The sequence below is a fragment of the Salmo salar genome, chromosome ssa11 (assembly GCF_905237065.1).
Source record: "Salmo salar chromosome ssa11, Ssal_v3.1, whole genome shotgun sequence".
Classification (NCBI taxonomy): Eukaryota; Metazoa; Chordata; class Actinopteri; order Salmoniformes; family Salmonidae; genus Salmo; species Salmo salar.
In genome coordinates, this window is record NC_059452.1 from 77,084,516 (window position 1) to 77,102,702 (window position 18,187).

Genomic DNA, 18,187 nt, shown 5'->3' on the forward strand with positions numbered 1-18,187 from the left:
AGTACTGTGGACTACCTTAACACTGACCTCAACCCAGAGTCTCTCAGAGCGTTCACAGTCAGCCCAATCAGATCACAGAAAAATCACAGTCTACCTAAACAGAGCAATACTCAATCATGAGGCATCAAAGCCAAAGGAACTGAATACTACTAAGAAATGCTATAGATGGAAGGAAAGTATGTGGAAACCTACCAAAAAACAATTAGGCAACAACAAAAACCTAAGAAAGATAGAGAAACTTATCCAAACAGAAACATAGAGACCCAGAAAACTTGAGCCTACGCCTTCAATATGGTGAATCACTAAAACAATATAGAAATACACTATGGAAAAAGAAGGAATAGCACTTCCAAAATCATTTAAGAATGCATAGACTCTAACCACTTCGGGGGAAATTGGAAAACAGTAAAACAACAACACAAATAATTATCTATCCAAAACGGAGATGTATGGGTAAACCACTTCTCCAATCTTTTTGACCCTATAACAAAGAACAAACAGCAAAAACATGATGAAATACAAATCTTAGAATCAACTATTAAAGACTACCAGAACCCACTGGATTCTGTAATTAAATTGAATGAACTACAGGACAAAATACAAACCCTCCAACCCAAAAAGGCCTGTGGTGTTGATGGTATCCTCAGTGAAATTATAAAATATACAGACCACAAATTCCAATTGGCTATACTTAAATTCTTTAACATCATCTGTGGCTCTGGCATCTTCCCCATTATTTGGAACCAAGGACTGATCACCCCAATCCACAAAAGTGGAGACAAATTTGACCCCAATATCTACTGTGGGATATGCGTCAACAGCAACCTTGGGAAAATCCTCTGCCTTATCATTAACAGCAGACTCGTACATTTCCTCAGTGAAAACAATGTTCTGAGCAAATGTCAAATTGTCTTTTTACCAAATTACAGTATGACAGACCACGTATTCACCCTGCACACCCTAATTGACAAACAAAACAAAAGCAAAGTCTACTCATGCTTTGTTAATTTAAAAAATGCTTTTGACTCAATTTGGCATGAGGGTCTGCTATACAAATTTGATATTTTAGCCAAAATATTTGAATCAGTTATAGAACCCATTGCCCTTTATGGTTGTGAGGTCTGGGGTCCGCTCACCAATCAAGATTCACAAAATGGGACAAACACCAAATTGAGACTTTGCATGAAGAATTGTGCAAAAATATACTCTGTGTACAACGCAAAACACCAAACAATGCATGCAGAGCAGAATTAGGCCGATACCCTCTAATTATCAAAATCCCGAAAAGAGCCATTAAATTCTACAACCACCTAAAAGGAAGCGATTCCCAAACATTCCATTACAAAGCCATCACCTACAGAGAGATTAACCTGGTGAAGAGTCCCCTAAGCAAGCAACACAAAAAAACTGAGCAAACTAGAATGCTATTTGGCCCTAAACAGATAGTATACACTTAAGGAAAGCTTTGACTATGTACAGACTCTGTGAGCATAGCCTTGCTATTGAGAAAGCCTGTCTTCTCTTGAGAGCCAGGTCAGCCTATGTGCACACTCCCCACAAAATGAGGTGGAAACTGAGCTGCACTTCCTAACCTTCTGACAAATGTATGACCATATTAGAGACACATAATTCCCTCAGATTACAGATACACAAAGAATTCAAAGAGAGAGAGAAGAGGTCAAAGATGTGTTGAGCGTGAGTGAGTCCCCTCTGTGTCAAGGTGTGAGAGAGAAAAGCTACTGTACTGTGAGGCACAGCTGGGGCTTGGCTGGGGAGGAGATCGGAAAAGAGCAGAGGAGAGAAAGAATACGGGGGAGGAAGAGAAGAGAGCGGGGGAGAGCGAGTGGCAGTGTAGGATCAAATGGAGCAGTGGAGGGCAGACAAGGAAGCAGGCAGAGAGAGGGGTCTAAGACAGTGTTTAAGGTACATTATGTAGACATTAACACTGTATTGAAGATGGGGGGAATAGGAATGTATGGGGTATGACATGGTATGAGTGTATTGAAGCTTATGGCCACATTTCAGCTTACCATTCCCAGACACAACACCTCATAGGTAAAGTTTGTGGATTGGCAATGGTGGAGTGTAGATGTAGTTTGAATTCGAGGTGTTCACGGATCCCCCAGTACCCGAATACCCAAGAGGGTCGGGATCCAGAATTCCAAATAATTTCATGGGTTTGGGTCAGATTTGATATGATAGTCACGGGTATGTGTAATTTTAAATGACTAGTTCGGAAGGACCCATATAGATCTGAATGTGACTGCTGCAGTAGAGCGAGAGAAATTGTATCATTTATGCTGCTGCTCTTTGCTTTTCACCTGGAATAGCGTGTGTAGCTTGTTGTTGTTGACTAGGGTTGCAAAGGGTCTGAAACTTTACGGTAAATTTACGGAATTTTCCATGGGAAGTTAAGCCTGGGAATTTTGCTTAAATTCATAAAAAAAAGTTATCTTATAACAGTGAACCTTTTTTTGTGGGATACACATAAGGCATTTCTAGGTCTTGTGGCATATTTTGGTTAAACTATCCCCAATTCAATGGAATTGCAACCCTCTGCATGAACAGTGCATTCTTCCATCACATGTACAGCTGATTCTCAAGATCTTGCACACTAATGAGATGCTATTGAGCCCACACTACTACACTGTCTGAGCCAAGGACTACATGCTTTCTGGTAAGTTTTGATTACAATACTGGGTGGGGTGAATATATTTTATATGACATACATTCTTTTTTGTTAACGAGTAAATAGTAGCCTTCAACAACGTATGTTTAAATCATTACTAACTTGTTAACAATTTCTGGTAGTTAGTTTTTGCTACATTTACGTCATTTAGCAGACACTCTTATCCAGAGCGACTTATAAATTGGTGCATTCACCTTATGATGCTACCATGTGGGTTTTAGCTTGTTTGAGCCTGCTAACTGAGGAGTGTTAATTCCCCGGTTTACATACGTTTAATTTTAAAACATCTTACAAAGGACTTGTTTCATCTCACTGCTTAACTATTTATCTGTATATGGAATTGTATTTGTTTCTCCTTTTTTTCTAATCTTTACAGGCACTATCTGATGTGTGGAGACATTTCTCTGCAGCTGATGTAGAAGGAAAAGCTGTGTACATTTGCAAATACTGTGCCAAATCATATGTGAAGAATGCAACAAAGATAAAAAATCATCTGGCCAAGTGCATAAAGTTCCCTCAGCGCTCACAACAAGCAACCTCTGACAAAAGTCCCTCTACTTCTATTCGTGGTGAAAATGTTGAATCAGACACCTTATCGATAGCAACAGCTCATGGTCCTCCTGGAATCAGATGCTTTTTTGACTCAATGGAGGAACGTAATCAGAGAAATAATTATCAATGTCTTGCTCGAGATGTGTATGCAACTGGTTCACCTCTGATGCTCACAGGCAATGTGTATTGGAAGAGATTTCTGAATGATTTATCTACTAATTTGCTGGATGCAGAGTTCCACATAGTTCAAGTGAAGGTCAAGCAAATCATATAGAAAGCAGACTACATTGAAATCATCTCTGATGGGAGGTTGAATGTTCGTGGGCAAGGAATAATTAACTACATCATCTCCACGCCTCAACCAGTATTCTACAAGAGCACAGACACAAGGGCCAACAGACACACCGGTCTCTACATTGCAGATGAGCTGAAGGCAGTCATCAATGACCTTGGTTGGACCACAGAAGGTATTTGCACTGGTGACAGACAATGCTGCGAACATGAAGGCTGCCTGGTCTAAAGTGAAGGAGTTTTACCCTCACATCACACCCATTGGCTGTGCTACTCATGCATTGAATTTGCTCCTCAAGGACATCATGGCACTGAAAACAATGGATACACTCTACAAGAGAGCCAAGGAAATGGTAGGTATGTGAAGGGTCATCAAGTTATAGCAGCAATCTACCTGACCAAGCAAAGTGAGAAGAATAAGAGCACCACATTGAAGCTGCCCAGCAACACCTGTTGGGGTGGTGTTGTCATCATGTTTGACAGTCCCTCGGAGGGGAAGGGGTCTCTCCAAGAAATGGCAATATCACAGTCTGCCGATATGGACAGCCCCATCAAGAGGATCCTCCTGGATGATGTACTTTGGGAGAGAGTGGTAAGCAGCCTGAAACTCCTGAAACCTATAGCAGTAGCCATTGCACTGATTGAGGGAGACAATGCCATCCTGTCTGATGTTCAGACTCTGCTTGCAGATGTAAGAGAAGAAATCCATACTCCACTGCCCACTTCAGTGTTGCTCCAAGCAGAGGAAACTGCAGTTCTGAAATACATCAAAAAGCATGAAGACGTCTGCCTGAAGCCCATACATTGGACCCCAAGAATGCTGGCCAGAGCATCCTGTCTGGTGCAGAGATCAACAAGGCCTATGGTGTCATCACTACCGTGTCTTGCCACCTTGGCCTGGATGAGGACAAGGTTCTTGGCAGTCTGGCGAAGTACACTACCAAGCAAGGGCTTTGGGATGGAGATGCAATATGGCAGTCGTGCCAACATATCTCATAAGCCACCTGGTAGAAGGGACTTTGTGGATCTGAGGCTCCTTCCCTGTTGCCTCCATCATCCTCCAAATCCCGCCAACATCAGCTGCCTCAGAGCGCAACTGGTCTTTGTTTTTGAACACACACACCAAAGCACACAAAGGTTGACAAATATAAGGGTTGGAAAAATTGGTGGCCATCCGGGCAAATTTGAGGCATTTTGAGCTAGACAACGAGCCATCCTCAACAAGGTTGGAAAGTGACAGTGAAGATGAGGCCTCAGAGTGTGATGTTCAAGAGGTGGGCATTGAGGAGGTCCAGGGAGAAGACATGGAAGCCTGAGAGGAAGACAGTCTAGAAACTAAAGCTTTGGTTATCATTTTACAGATGTATGTTGAAACCGTTTTTGGGAGATGTGATGGATCATTGGGGATCATTCAATATTCCCTTTCTTTTGTTGTTCAGTGAAATCATCCCATGTGAAGAGTCAACACATTTAATTAAAAGTTCAATTCGTAACTAAATAGTTTTTTATTTCTATTGGAAAGATTTAATAATTTGCAATTATGTCTAATGATAAGGTAAAATGTTTATGTCTTCATATGATATGGTAAATATATCCAATGCAAAAAAACATCTACATTTAAATGGTATTAATATTAATTTGCATATATTTCCATTAATTCCTATATATTCCCGTTAATTCCCACAGAAAGTTTCCACCATTTAATACTACCCAAAATGTGCAACCCTATTGTTGACTACTCATAATTCATCAGTGGCAATAGGCTACAGTCATAGAGCCTCCATGTGGGACAAAAGTTAGGAGATATCTAATCAATGGAAGATGGAATTAAAATGGAATTAAAAGTTTAAGGAGAAGGCTACAACGACCAACAGGTAGGTTGCTACTTTACATTCTGAACAGAGTTGTTGTTTGCAACTGTTTAGGACGAGAAAGTGCAAGCAGCCTCAATTAGCCTAGTTAAGACAGATACTACGTAATCATATTGGATGATAAATGACCTAGTTATGGCAGCTATTAGTCTACTATAGCGTGAGTCGGCTTGGTTGGTTGCAGTCTCTCATCTCTCCCTCTCTCCTCCCTGTTCCTGTGTCACTCGCTCACACTCACAGTAGCCTACACACACAGCACGGCCCCTGCTAGAGCGTCACCTCTCTCTACCTCATCTCCATCGCACTTTATTAGCTTCGGTTAATAAAGTAGCTTAAAAATTTACTTTTCTGCTGCTTCCCTCACTCAGATCAGACCGGGTCTGGATCTGACCAGGTCTATACGGAACGGGTCTAGATGTCCTCGGGTTCCGTTTGGAACGGGTCTCTATATTTAAAAAATGTATTTATGCATATTGGGTCTGGATGGGAAAGCCCCAGGTCCATTTCAGAACGGGTCCCAAAAGGCCTCCAGTGTGAATTCCACTTATACAATGAAATTAGCTAACTGGGTCTCCTGCCATCATCTGCAATTACCGTTATGCCTGCCTACATTCCTCTCCGTAGGCACAGCCCAACGCAACTGTATTAATGAAAGAGAGAACACAAGGATGTGACAAGAGGTCAGAGAAAACGAGAGAATGGGGAAAGACAGGAACAAATCATGGGGGAGAAGAGGACGACAGTGATCACGAGGACTATATTAACGTGGACTCCGGGCATGTAACGTGGACTGTGGCCATTGAACGTGGTGCGGGGATAAATTGCCCAGCCTGAGAATAGAATTGCTCAATTTACTGTGTGTGTGGGCAGCGATAACCATCTGCAATCTTCCCTAGTCTGTTCATCGGAAGCGCACAGGGAGAGCTCAAAAACAAGGCATTATATTACGCAACCATAGGGGTTGAATACATAGTTCTTTCTATACTATAAATAGGCTGGCTACCAAGGCAAATCATATGGGCTTAGTGTGAACACACCAGGGACAGAACAGAACTACCACCCTAAGGTAGACCCACTTCCTTAATGGAGTGAGTGAGGAAAAAATAGATATATAGAGACAGAGTAAGCATGAGAAGAGAGAGAGAGGGAGAAAGAGATATATAGAGACAGAGTAAGCATGAGAAGAGAGAGAGAGGGATAAAGAGATATATAGAGACAGAGTAAGCATGAGAAGAGAGAGAGAGGGAGAAAGAGATATATAGAGACAGAGTAAGCATGACAAGAGAGAGAGAAGGAGAAAGAGATATATAGAGACAGAGTAAGCATGAGGAGAGAGAGGGAGAAAGAGATATATAGAGACAGAGTAAGCATGAGAAGAGAGAGAGGGAGAAAGAGTGACTTAGAAAGAGCAAGTGAAAGGAGTGAGTGAAAGGTGAAGGAGGACAGTGACTTGGAGAATAAATAAAACTAAATAAATGAGGCAGGCAGGCAGGCAGGCCTTGCAGGCCTAAATCTTAATCAAAGTTTATTTGTCACGTGCGCCGAATAGGCGGTGTAGACCTTACAGTGAAATGCTTACTTACACGTTCTAACCAATAGTGCAAAAAAGGTGTTAGGTGAACAATAGGTAAGTAAAGAAATAAAACAACAGTAAAAAGACAGGCTATATACAGTAGTGAGGCTATAAAAGCAGCGAGGCTACATACAGACACCGGTTAGTCAGGCTGATTGAGGTAGTATGTACATATAGATATGGTTAAGGTGACTATGCATATATGATGAACAGAGAGTAGCAGCAGCGTAAAAAGAGGGGTTGTGGGGGGGCACACAATGCAAATAGTCCAGGTAGCCATTTGATTACCTGTTCAGGAGTCTTATGGCTTGGGGGTAAAAACTGTTGAGAAGCCTTTTTGTCCTAGACTTGGCACTCCGGTACCACTTGCCATGCGGTAGTAGAGAGAACAGTCTATGACTGGGGTGGCTGGGGTCTTTGAAAATGTTTAGGGCCTTCCTCTGACACCGCCTGGTGTAGAGGTCCTGGATGGCAGGCAGCTTAGTGATGTACTGGGCCGTACGCACTACCCTCTGTAGTGCCTTGCGGTCAGAGGCCGAGCAATTGCCGTACCAGGCAGTGATGCAACCAGTCAGGATGCTCTCGATGTTGCAGCTGTAGAACCTTTTGAGGATCTCAGGACCCATGCCAAATCTTTAGTTTCCTGAGGGGGAATAGGCTTTGTCGTGTCCTCTTCACGACTGTCTTGGTGTGTTTGGACCATTCTAGTTTGTTGTTGATGTGGACACCAAGGAACTTGAAGCGCTCAACCTGCTCCACTACAGCCCCGTCGATGAGAATGGGGGCGTGCTCGGTCCTTTTCCTGTAGTCCACAATCAGCTCCTTAGTCTTGGTTACGTTGAGGGATAGGTTGTTATTCTGGCACCACCCGGCCATGTCGCTGACCTCCTCCCTATAGGCTGTCTTGTTGTTGTTGGTGATCAGTCCTACCACTGTTGTGCCGTCTGCAAACGTAATGATGGTGTTGGAGTCGTGTCTGGCCACGCAGTCGTGGGTGAACAGGGAGTACAGGAGGGGACTGAGCACGCACCCCTGCGGAGTGTTGAGGATCGGCATGGCAGATATGTTGCTACCTACCCTCACCACCTGGGGGCAGCCCACCAGGAAGTCCAGGATCCAGTTGCAGAGGGAGGTGTTTAGTCCCAGGATCCTTAGCTTAGTGATGAGCTTTGAAGGTACTATGGTGTTGAACGCTGAGCTGTAGTCAATGAATAGCATTCTCACGTAAGTGTTCCCTTTGTCCAGGTGGTTAAAGGCAGTGTGGAGTGCAATAGAGATTGCATCATCTGTGTATCTGTTTGGGCCTGTTCAGACTGTTTGAGAGAGGCCCCCCAATAAGTAGGGTTCTTGGCCACTCAAGTGCTTTAGCAATCAAACCATTTGCGCTGCCTCAAAACTAAGACATTTTGGGCTCGCCATCAGTAAAACAAATCCTGCCATTGTTCTTCTTTACAACAGCACTAAGGGAGGGGGAAGATAGAAGATGACAGAACAAAGTGTGATTTTTTTGTTGTAAATGTATAAGCAGATTGTCACAGCAATCGAAAGTCAAAAGATATTTTAGAGACAAAAGGACTTAAGACAGCACAGGCACGCGCGCACACACTCACACGAACAACCACGTGCGCACACACCCATGCACACAGAGAGACACACACTTTACTAATGAGAGCTGCCACTGGTCTCACTCAGTAACAGCACAGCTATGGGCCTTAAGGCAGTAAAGAACTATTGAAGTGGTCCCTCATTGGTCATGATAGAGAGAGTGCTGACACACACTATGCTTTCCACAAAATGGACCCAGTGGTCTGGAAGATCATACACACTCAAATATAGGGCATGGCAGACAACAGACAAGCATTATTTCACAACAGCATTAAAGCTAGAATCCTTAATTGGTGAAACTACTACGTTCGTTTGGGATAATACAACAAAGAAGTTACAGTAATTACAGCAAACCATTCTATTGATGTATTCTAATTATAATCTCCAAATGGTAGGTACCCTATATCAGTCCACCGAATCCAAGTAGTCTTGTCAGTCCACTCTGGCCTAGGGCATTAATCCAAGATGGCGTAGCAGTCAGACGCCTTTGTCCTGTTGTGTCCCTTGTATATATTTTTTTACATATTTTTCTTCGCATATCTTTTAAAAATATTTTCCTAAAACCTCAACTTCTAAAAACTCTCCTGCAACACGCCTCACCCAATGTGGCGTGGATCTTTTTTCCTTTTTTTCTAAAGTATTTCTATTTACTTCGGATCTGGAATCCCTCAACTGAAGCTAGCCAGCTAACTACCTACGAGCTATCAGTCAGCAAACCATTGCTAGCGGTCATCAGCTAACCTTTAGCTCGGAAAGCTCTCACCAGTTCGAACAACATGACTCAAACCAGAGCATAACGGACCTATTATTATTTTATATATTTTTTTCCCCATATCCCCGGATTCCTACCGCAAACTCTGAACATTTTCATCTGGATCTTCGCAACTAGCTAACCGCAATCCCGTGTGACTACTCCTGGCTAGCGTTTCCATCCCGGAGCAAGCACCAATTAGCCTGAAGCTAGCTCGGTCAGGGCTCCTGTGTTACCACCGAAGCCCACTCCTGGGCTACAATATCCGGACCCCTTCTACTGCCGGTAAGGGGCACGGAACCCCACCGATCCTCTACGACTGGAATACCGACATAATCTGCCCGAGGATTCCAACAGGCCCCTCAGGCGCGACATCCGCTGAAGGCCCATTCTGCTAACCGACCTGCTAGCTATCTAGAGCTACTTGGAACCCTACTAATTCCACGACTGGTCTATCGATGTCACCGCACGAAGAGGCAAAGAGAGACTTACCCTCATTGCGACGTCCCCCAAAAGCTAACTTGCTAGCCCCGGTCTGCTAACTGCTAGCTTGCCTGCCCCGGTCTGCTAACTGCTAGCCCCGGTCTGCCAACTGCTTGCTTGCTAACCCGGTCTGCTAACTGCTAGCTTGCCAGCCCCGGTCTGCTAATTGCTAGCTTGTTTAGCCCCGGCCTACTAACTGTTAGCTTGTTAGCATCGGCCTGCTAACTGTCTGAATCGCCGTGTCCCCAGTCAGCCCAACCAATCACTGGACCCATATGTTCACTTGGCTACGCATGCCTCTCTCTAATATTAATATGCCTCGTCCATTACTGTCCTGGTTAGTGATTACTGTCTTATTTCACTGTAGAGCCTCTAGCCCTGCTCAATATGCCTTAACCAACCATGTTGTTCCACCTCCTACATATGCGATGACATCACCTGGTTTAAACGTCTCTAGAGACTATATCTCTCTCATCATTACTCAATGCCTAGGTTTACCTCCAATGTACTCACATCCTACCTGCAATTATGCTAGCACAGCTGAAAACTGTTGTTCTGATTAACGAAGCAATTAAACTGCCATTCTATAGACTAGTTGAGTATCTGGAGCGTCAGCATTTGTGGGTTCGATTACAGGCTCAAAATGGCCAGAAACAAAGCACTTTCTTCTGAAACTTGTCAGTCTATTCTTGTTCTGAGAAATGAAGGCTATTCCATGTGGGAAATTGCCAAGACACTGAAGATCTCGTACAACGCTGTGTACTTCTCCCTTCACAGAACAGCGCAAACTGGCTCTAACCCGAATAGAAAGAGTGGGAGGCCCCGGTGCACAACTGAGCAAGAGGACAAGTACATTAGAGTGTCTAGTTTGAGAAACAGACGCCTCACAAGTCCTCAATTGGCAGCTTCATTAAATAGTACCCGCAAAAAACCAGTCTCAATGTCAACAGTGAAGAGGTGACTCCGGGATGCTGGCCTTCTAGGCAGAGTTGCAAAGAAAAGCCATATCTCAGACTTGTCAAAAAAATAAAAGATTAAGATTGGCAAAAGAACACAGATACTGGACAAACGAACTTTTCCTAAAAGGCCAGCAGTTTCTTGGCAATGTTTCACATGGAATAGCCTTCATTTCTCAGAACAAGAATAGACTGATGAGTTTCAGAAGAAAGTTCTTTGTTTCTAGCCATTTTGAGCCTGTAATTGAACCCACAAATGCTGATGCTCCAGATACTCAACAAGTCTATAGAAGGCCAGTTTAATTGCGTCTTTAATCAGAACAACAGTTTTCAGCTGTGCTAGCATAATTGCAAAAGGGTTTTCTAATGATCAATTAGCCTTTTAAAATGATAAACTTGGATTAGCTAACACAACGTGCCATTGAACACAGGAGTGATGGTTGCTGATAATGGGCCTCTGTACACCTATGTAGATATTCCATTTTTTTTTTTTTTATCTGCCGTTTCCAGCTACAATAGTAATTTACAACATTAACAATGTCTACACTGTATTTCTGATCAATTTGATGTTATTTTAAAGGACAATTTGTTTTTACATTTCTTTCAAAAACAAGGACATTTCTAAGTGACCAAAAACATTTGAACAGTAGTGTGTGTGTATGCTATGGTGTTATTTGAAATAAAATAGTATTCTAATGTTACCTTAGGCCTTTATAAACACAACCAAATTATTATTTTTGCGATAGCATACATGAAATGTATTAATTACACGGTTCTAATTTTGCTGTCAGAATGACTGCTCATTCGCTTGAAGGGGGGTCCCTCATGGCCCAGCTGTTCTAGTGTTAAGGTTCATTTGGACAGAAAAACAGACTGACAAAGACATGAACACACACACGCGTCTGCTGAATCCCAGCACTGGTAATCAAAGGCAGCCTGTGTGATCCTTTACAGACCATCAATACAGATTAGGTTTCTCTGTCTGTAATCAATACCCCTACGGAGTTAGGCCATTTGAGTGACAGCCTCCTTGCCACACAGCAATTCATTTCACTTGCCAGGCCCGTTCTTTACCCTGAGATAATCACACAGATGTTCCGCTCTCCCTCCGCTGGGGCCGGGTGTGTGTGTGTGCATCGTCAGCCTGAACCAGCCCCTGAAACTAGGCCTAAATATCAGAACATTTGGTGGCTGTGTATGTGTGTGAGACCAGGCTAAACGCACACTAAACATTATGAATGGGTCCCGTGAGTCAGACCTGCCTTTACATTTGCATCAACACACTCCTGAGATTGTGTGCACATACAGTACCAGTCAAAAGTTGACACCTACTCATTCAAGGGTTTTTCTTAATTTTTTCTATATTGTAGGATAATAGCGAAGACATCAAATAACACATATGGAATCATGTAGTAACAAAAAAGTATTTTGTATTTGAGATTCTTCAAAGTAGCCACCCTTTGCCTTGATGACAGCTTTGCACACTCTTAGCATTCTCTCAACCACCTTCATGAGGAATGCTTTTACAACAGTCTTGAAGGAGTTCCCACATATGCTGAGTACTTGTTGGCTGCTTTTCCTTCACTTTGCGGTCCAACTCTTCCCAACCATCTCAATTTGTTTAAGGTCAGATGATTGTGAAGGCCAGGTCATCTGACGCAGCACTCCATGGTCAAATAGCCCCTACACAGCCTGGACGTGTGTTCACACCTCCTCCTCCATGCTTCACGGTGGGAACCACAAATGCAGAGATCATCCGTTCACCTACTCTGCGTCTCACAAAGACACGGCGGTTGGAAACAAAAATCTCAAATTTGAACTCATCAGATCAAAGCACAGATTTCCACTGGTCTAATGTCCATTGCTCGTGTTTATTGGCCCAAGCAAGTCTCTTCTTCTTAATGTTGTCCTTTAGTGGTTTCTTTGCAGCAATTCGAACATGAAGGCCTGATTCACACAGTCTCCTCTGAACAGTTGATGTTGAGATGTGTCTGTTACTTGAACTCTGTGAAGCAGTTATTTGGGCTGCAATTTCTGAGGCTGGTAACTCTAATGAACTTATCCACTGCAGCAGAGGTAACTCTGGGACTTCCTTTCCTGTGGCGGTCCTCATGAGAGACAGTTTCATCATACCACTAGATGGTTTTGTGACTGCACTTGAAGAAACTTTAGAAGTTATTGAAATGTTCTGTATTGACTGACCTAAAGCAATGATGGACTGTTGTTTCTCTTTGCTTATTTGAGCCGTTCTTGCCATAATATGGACTTGGTCTTTTACCAAATAGGGCTATATTCTGTATACCACACCTCCTTTGTCACAACACAACTGATTGGCTCAAACGCATTAAGAATAAAATAAATTCCACAAATTAACTTTTAATAAGGCACGTGTTAATTGAAATGCATTCCAGGTGACTACCTCATGAAGCTGGTTGAGAAAAATGCCAAGAGTGTGCAAAGCTGTCATCAATGCAAAGGGTGGCTACTTTGAAGAATATCAAATATATTTTGATTTGTTTAAAACATTTTTGTTTACTACATGATTCCATGTGTTATTTCATAGTTTTGAAGTCTTCACTATTATTCTACAATGTAGGAAATAGTAAAAATAAAGAAAAACCCTTGAATGAGTAGGTGTGTCGAAACTTTTGACTGGTACTGTATATCTCCATTATGGGGGAGCTAAGAGAGTAATACAACTGTGGTTTACTGCATCCAGTCTCTCCTGACTTCCTTCCTGGAAGCACTCCTTTAAAAAGCCATCCTTTCCTCTCCCTCTCTCCTTCTCACTTTCTACCAGTTTTGTTCAACATATTTACTGCTGTGCCTCCTCTTCCCCATTCCATTCTCCCTCCATTCCGGCTAGTCTGACTTCCCGCAAAGGCGGAGCATGCGTGTGTATTTGATTGAGCGATGTCGTTCCTAGTCTGCCCGCAGCTCTCCCAGCGAGTGACGGCTGTATTAACAGACAGCTAATATAACTTAAGCGAGAGTGAAAGAGAAAGAGACCTGCAACGACAGAAGACACTTAGAGCCGGTGGTGGGTGAGGGTGGTGAGCTAGCAGACCTCCAGTCTGACCTGGACAGGGCCATCTCTATGCCATTTAAGATGCTGTCTGTCAGATGCATGAATAGAGGAGCAAGCTAAAGTGAACAGGAAATTCTGCAACTCTCGGAGGACAGTGAGAGATGATAAAAAATGCTGTAGCCTTGGGGCGGAAATGTGTTGGTTTTAACAAAGAAATAAGCATTTTTAGTAACTTCCACTGTCCTTAAAAAAAGTACTGGATTTCTTTCCTACTGAGAGATAACAATACAGCAGAAAGACTAGTACAGGTCATTCACACTGACTGAGGAGATATTTACCAAGAATTGAAAAGGGCCAATATAAACTCAGCAAAAAAAGAAACGGCCCTTTTTCAGGACCCTGTCTTTCAAAGATAAAAATCGTAAAAATCCAAATAACTTCACAGAGCTTCATTGTAAAGGGTTTAAACTCTGTTTCCCATGCTTGTTCAATGAACCATAAACAATTAATGAACATGTACCTGTGGAACGGTCGTTAAGACACTAACAGCTTACAGACGGTAGGCAATTAAGGTCACATTTAAGAAAACTTAGGACACTAAAGAGGTCTTTCTAAGGACTGAAAAACACCAAAAGAAAGATGCCCAGGGTCCCTGCTCATCTGCGTGAACGTGCCTTAGGCATGCTGCCATGAGGCATGAGGACTGCAGGTGTGGCCAGGGCAAGAAATTGCAATGTCCATACTGTGAGACGCCTAAGACAGCGCTACAGGGAGACAGGACGGACAGCTGATCGTCCTCGCAGTGGCAGACCACGTGTAACAACACCTGCACAGGATTGGTACATCCGAACATCACACCTGCGGGACAGGTACAGGATGGCAACAACAACTGCCCGAGTTACACCAGGAACGCACAATCCCTCCATCAGTGCTCAGACTATCCGCAATAGGCTGAGAGAGACTGGACTGAGGGCTTGTAGGCCTGCTGTAAGGCAGGTCCTCACCAGACATCACCGGCAACAAAGTCGCCTATGGGCACAAACCCACCGTCGCTGGACCAGACAGGACCTGCAAAAAGTGCTTTTCACTGACGAGTCACGGTTTTGTCTCACCAGGGGTGATGGTCGGATTCGCGTTTATCATCGAAGAAATGAGCGTTACACCGAGGCCTGTACTCTGGAGCGGGATCGATTTGGAGGTGGAGGGTCCATCATGGTGTGGGGCAGTGTGTCACAGCATCATTGGACTGAGCTTGTCATTGCAGGCAATCAACACTGTGCATTACAGGGGAAGACATCCTCCTCTCTCATGTGGTACCCTTCCTGTAGGCTCATCTGGACATGACCCTCCAGCATGACAATGCCACCAGCCATACTGCTCGTTCTGTGCGTGATTTCCTGCAAGACAGGAATATCAGTATTCTGCCATGGCCAGCGAAGAGCCCGGATCTCAATCCCATTGAGCACGTCTGGAACCTGTTGGATCGGAGGGTGAGGGCTAGGGCCATTCCCCCCAGAAATGTCTGGGAACTTGCCTTGGTGGAAAAGTGGGGTAACATCTCACAGCAAGAACTGGCAAATCTGGTGCAGTCCATGAGGAGATGCACTGCAGTACTTAATGCAGCTGGTGACCACACCAGATACTGACTGTTACTTTTGATTTTGACCCCCCTTTGTTCAGGGACACATTATTCAATTTCTGTTAGTCACATGTCTGTGGAACTTGTTCAGTTTATGTCTCAGTTGTTGAATCGTGTTATGTTCATACAAATATTTACACATGTTAAGTTTGATGAAAATAAAAGCAGTTGACAGTGACAGGACGTTTCTTTCTTGCTGAGTTTATATCATGGGTGGATCAATTCACTTCAATTCTCCTCTCCAGCGTCCCATCCCGTATGCGGGATCAAAATCCAGGGAAAACTCCTAGCGACATTAGCATAACGAAATTTAATATATATATTTTTTCAAATATAGGACTGTCTCATATCGTTTTATAGATACACCTCTCCTGAATCGACCCACGTCGTCCGATTTCAAAAAGGTTTTACAGGAAAAGCAAATCATTAGATTATGTTAGAGGAGTCCATCGTAAAAGCAGCAACATAGCCATTTTCCGACCAACCACATGCATCACAAATAACCAAAAAACAGCTAAATGCAGCACTAACCTTTTACAAACTTCATCAGATGACACACCTAGGACATCATGTTACACAATGCATGCATTCTTTTGTTCAATAAAGTTCATATTTATATATGAAAACAGCATTTTACATCGGCGTCTGACGTTGACTAACTATTTTCCCGTCAAATTACTATTCGAAAACATTTTAAAAATGTAATATTGTCATTCTAAGATTTATAGATGAATATCTCTTGATATTGATACCTGTCATACCAGATTTAAAAATAACTTTACTGGGTAATCACACTTAGCGATAAAAGGGGATGCGATACTCAGAAAATGAGCTAGTAAACCGAGCTCAGCGCCATCTTGGAACAATCGCATATCACATCTAATCTTGTATAATATTGTCAATAATCGCTTACCTTTAGTTGTCTTCATCAGAAAGCACTTCCAGGAATCCCAGGTCCACAACAGATGTATTTTCGGTCGAAAAAGTCCATCCTTTATGTTCCATTAGCTTGCTGTTGTTAGCGCGTCTGAATGCTGTATCCAAACGCTCTGCCGGTCGCGGGACAGCCGTTTCGAAATAAAACATTTTTTTCCCATTTAGGTTCGTTCAAACATGTCAAACGTTGTATAACATAAATCTTCAGGGCCTGTTTCAACAAGAGAGCCAATAAGATTCGAGGGGGACGATTGCATTGTGTTTCAAAACGTTTCGAAAGGTGGGGGTAGACAGGGCCGCCGGCGTCATAATGGTGATGGCCCTCCCCCTGTGACCAATTTCCAACGCGTCTCATTCACGGAGTTTCGACAGTAGAAGGCTCAAAACACTTTGTAAAGACTGGGGACATCTTGTGGAAGCAATAGGAAGTGCTCAATGAACGATAGCTCACGGTGTGAATAATAGGCAACGACGTGAAGTTGAGTCCACAATTCAGAATTCCACTTCCTGTTTCAATCGGTCTCGGGGTTTTGACTGCCATATGAGTTCTGTTATACTCACAGACACCATTCAAACAGTTTTAGAAACTTTAGGGTGTTTTCTATCCACAGGTATTAATTATATGCATATCCTAGCTTCTGAGTTTGATTAGTAGGCCGTTGAAAATGGGCACAAATTATTTCCAAAATGCGCTGTGGCGCCCCCTATCCTAGGGTAACGTCAAGAGGTTATATAACAATATATGCCATTTAACAGATATTTGTATCCAAAGTGATTTCCAGTAGTGGTTTTATACATTATTTTCTGGTATGGTGGCCCCAGCGGGAATTGAAACCAAGACCCTGACGTTGCAAGTGGCATTGCAATTGAGCCACATGGCCCTTTAGGGGCATTGCAACTGAGCCACATGGCCCTTTAGGGGCATTCCAACTGAGCCACATAGCCCTTTAGGGGCATTCCAACTGAGCCACATGGCCCTTTAGGGGCATTCCAACTGAGCCACATGGCCATTTAGGGGCATTCCAACTGAGCCACATGGCCATTTAGGGGCATTCCAACTGAGCCACATGGCCATTTAGGGGCATTCCAACTGAGCCACATGGCCATTTAGAGGCATTCCAAAAAAGCTTTTAGGTAAAGTAAAATAAGATGTTCTTTAATATATGAAGTGCAGCCAGTGAGAGCAGCAATAGCTAGCTACCTTGTTTAGCCTCCAGCTCCTCCAGGGTGAGAGTGGGTCTCTTCTCCTCGGGGGTCGCAGTGACCGCTCTCACCACCATCTCTGCACCCTCCAGCAGGGCCTCGAGACCCTCCTCGCCAAGCAACTTGTCCGGGTCATCATCTGAGTCGTCGTCCAGCCGTACACGGTTTTTCTCCAGCGGTAGCATGTCGTTCTCTTTGGCCTTGATGGCGAAGCAGATTGGCGCAAAGGGCACTGGGAAGAAAGGTGGAGGTGGGAGAGAGAGAGGAGGGTGTGTTTGGTTAAAGCTTGAGGTCGTTTAAAACGAACAATGTGCCAGTGGCAGTCACTCATTTTACCATAAACCATTAACCTTCCCCAGGCAGGCAGACAGAGAGCGAGAGTATCATTAAGCTGGGGGTTAACCGTCATTACCATGGGCCAAAGACATAAACTTCAGCCACCCCGCTTTTTGAGCAGCCCGCAGCCACCTAATCATTTCGTCCATTTTCTAGCTGACAGTTCTAAAGGAAACCACACATACACACACGCACTCCGCAAACGTACCACCCCAACCACCTCCTCTGTCTACTCATCAACATTCCCACTCACCAAACAAACAAGCAGGAAGAA

General features: G+C 43.6%; 1 protein-coding gene across 2 annotated transcripts in view; it reads right to left on the reverse strand.

The window, feature by feature from the left end:
- Positions 1-18,187, reverse strand: part of LOC106563159 (splicing factor, suppressor of white-apricot homolog) — a 142,265-nt gene that overhangs the window by 41,889 nt on the left and 82,189 nt on the right. For both annotated transcript variants that reach the window (XM_014128427.2, XM_014128426.2), the window contains exon 12: positions 17,576-17,809. In XM_014128427.2, the coding sequence (XP_013983902.2) occupies positions 17,576-17,809 (234 nt within the window). The remainder of the gene's footprint in view (positions 1-17,575; positions 17,810-18,187) is intronic.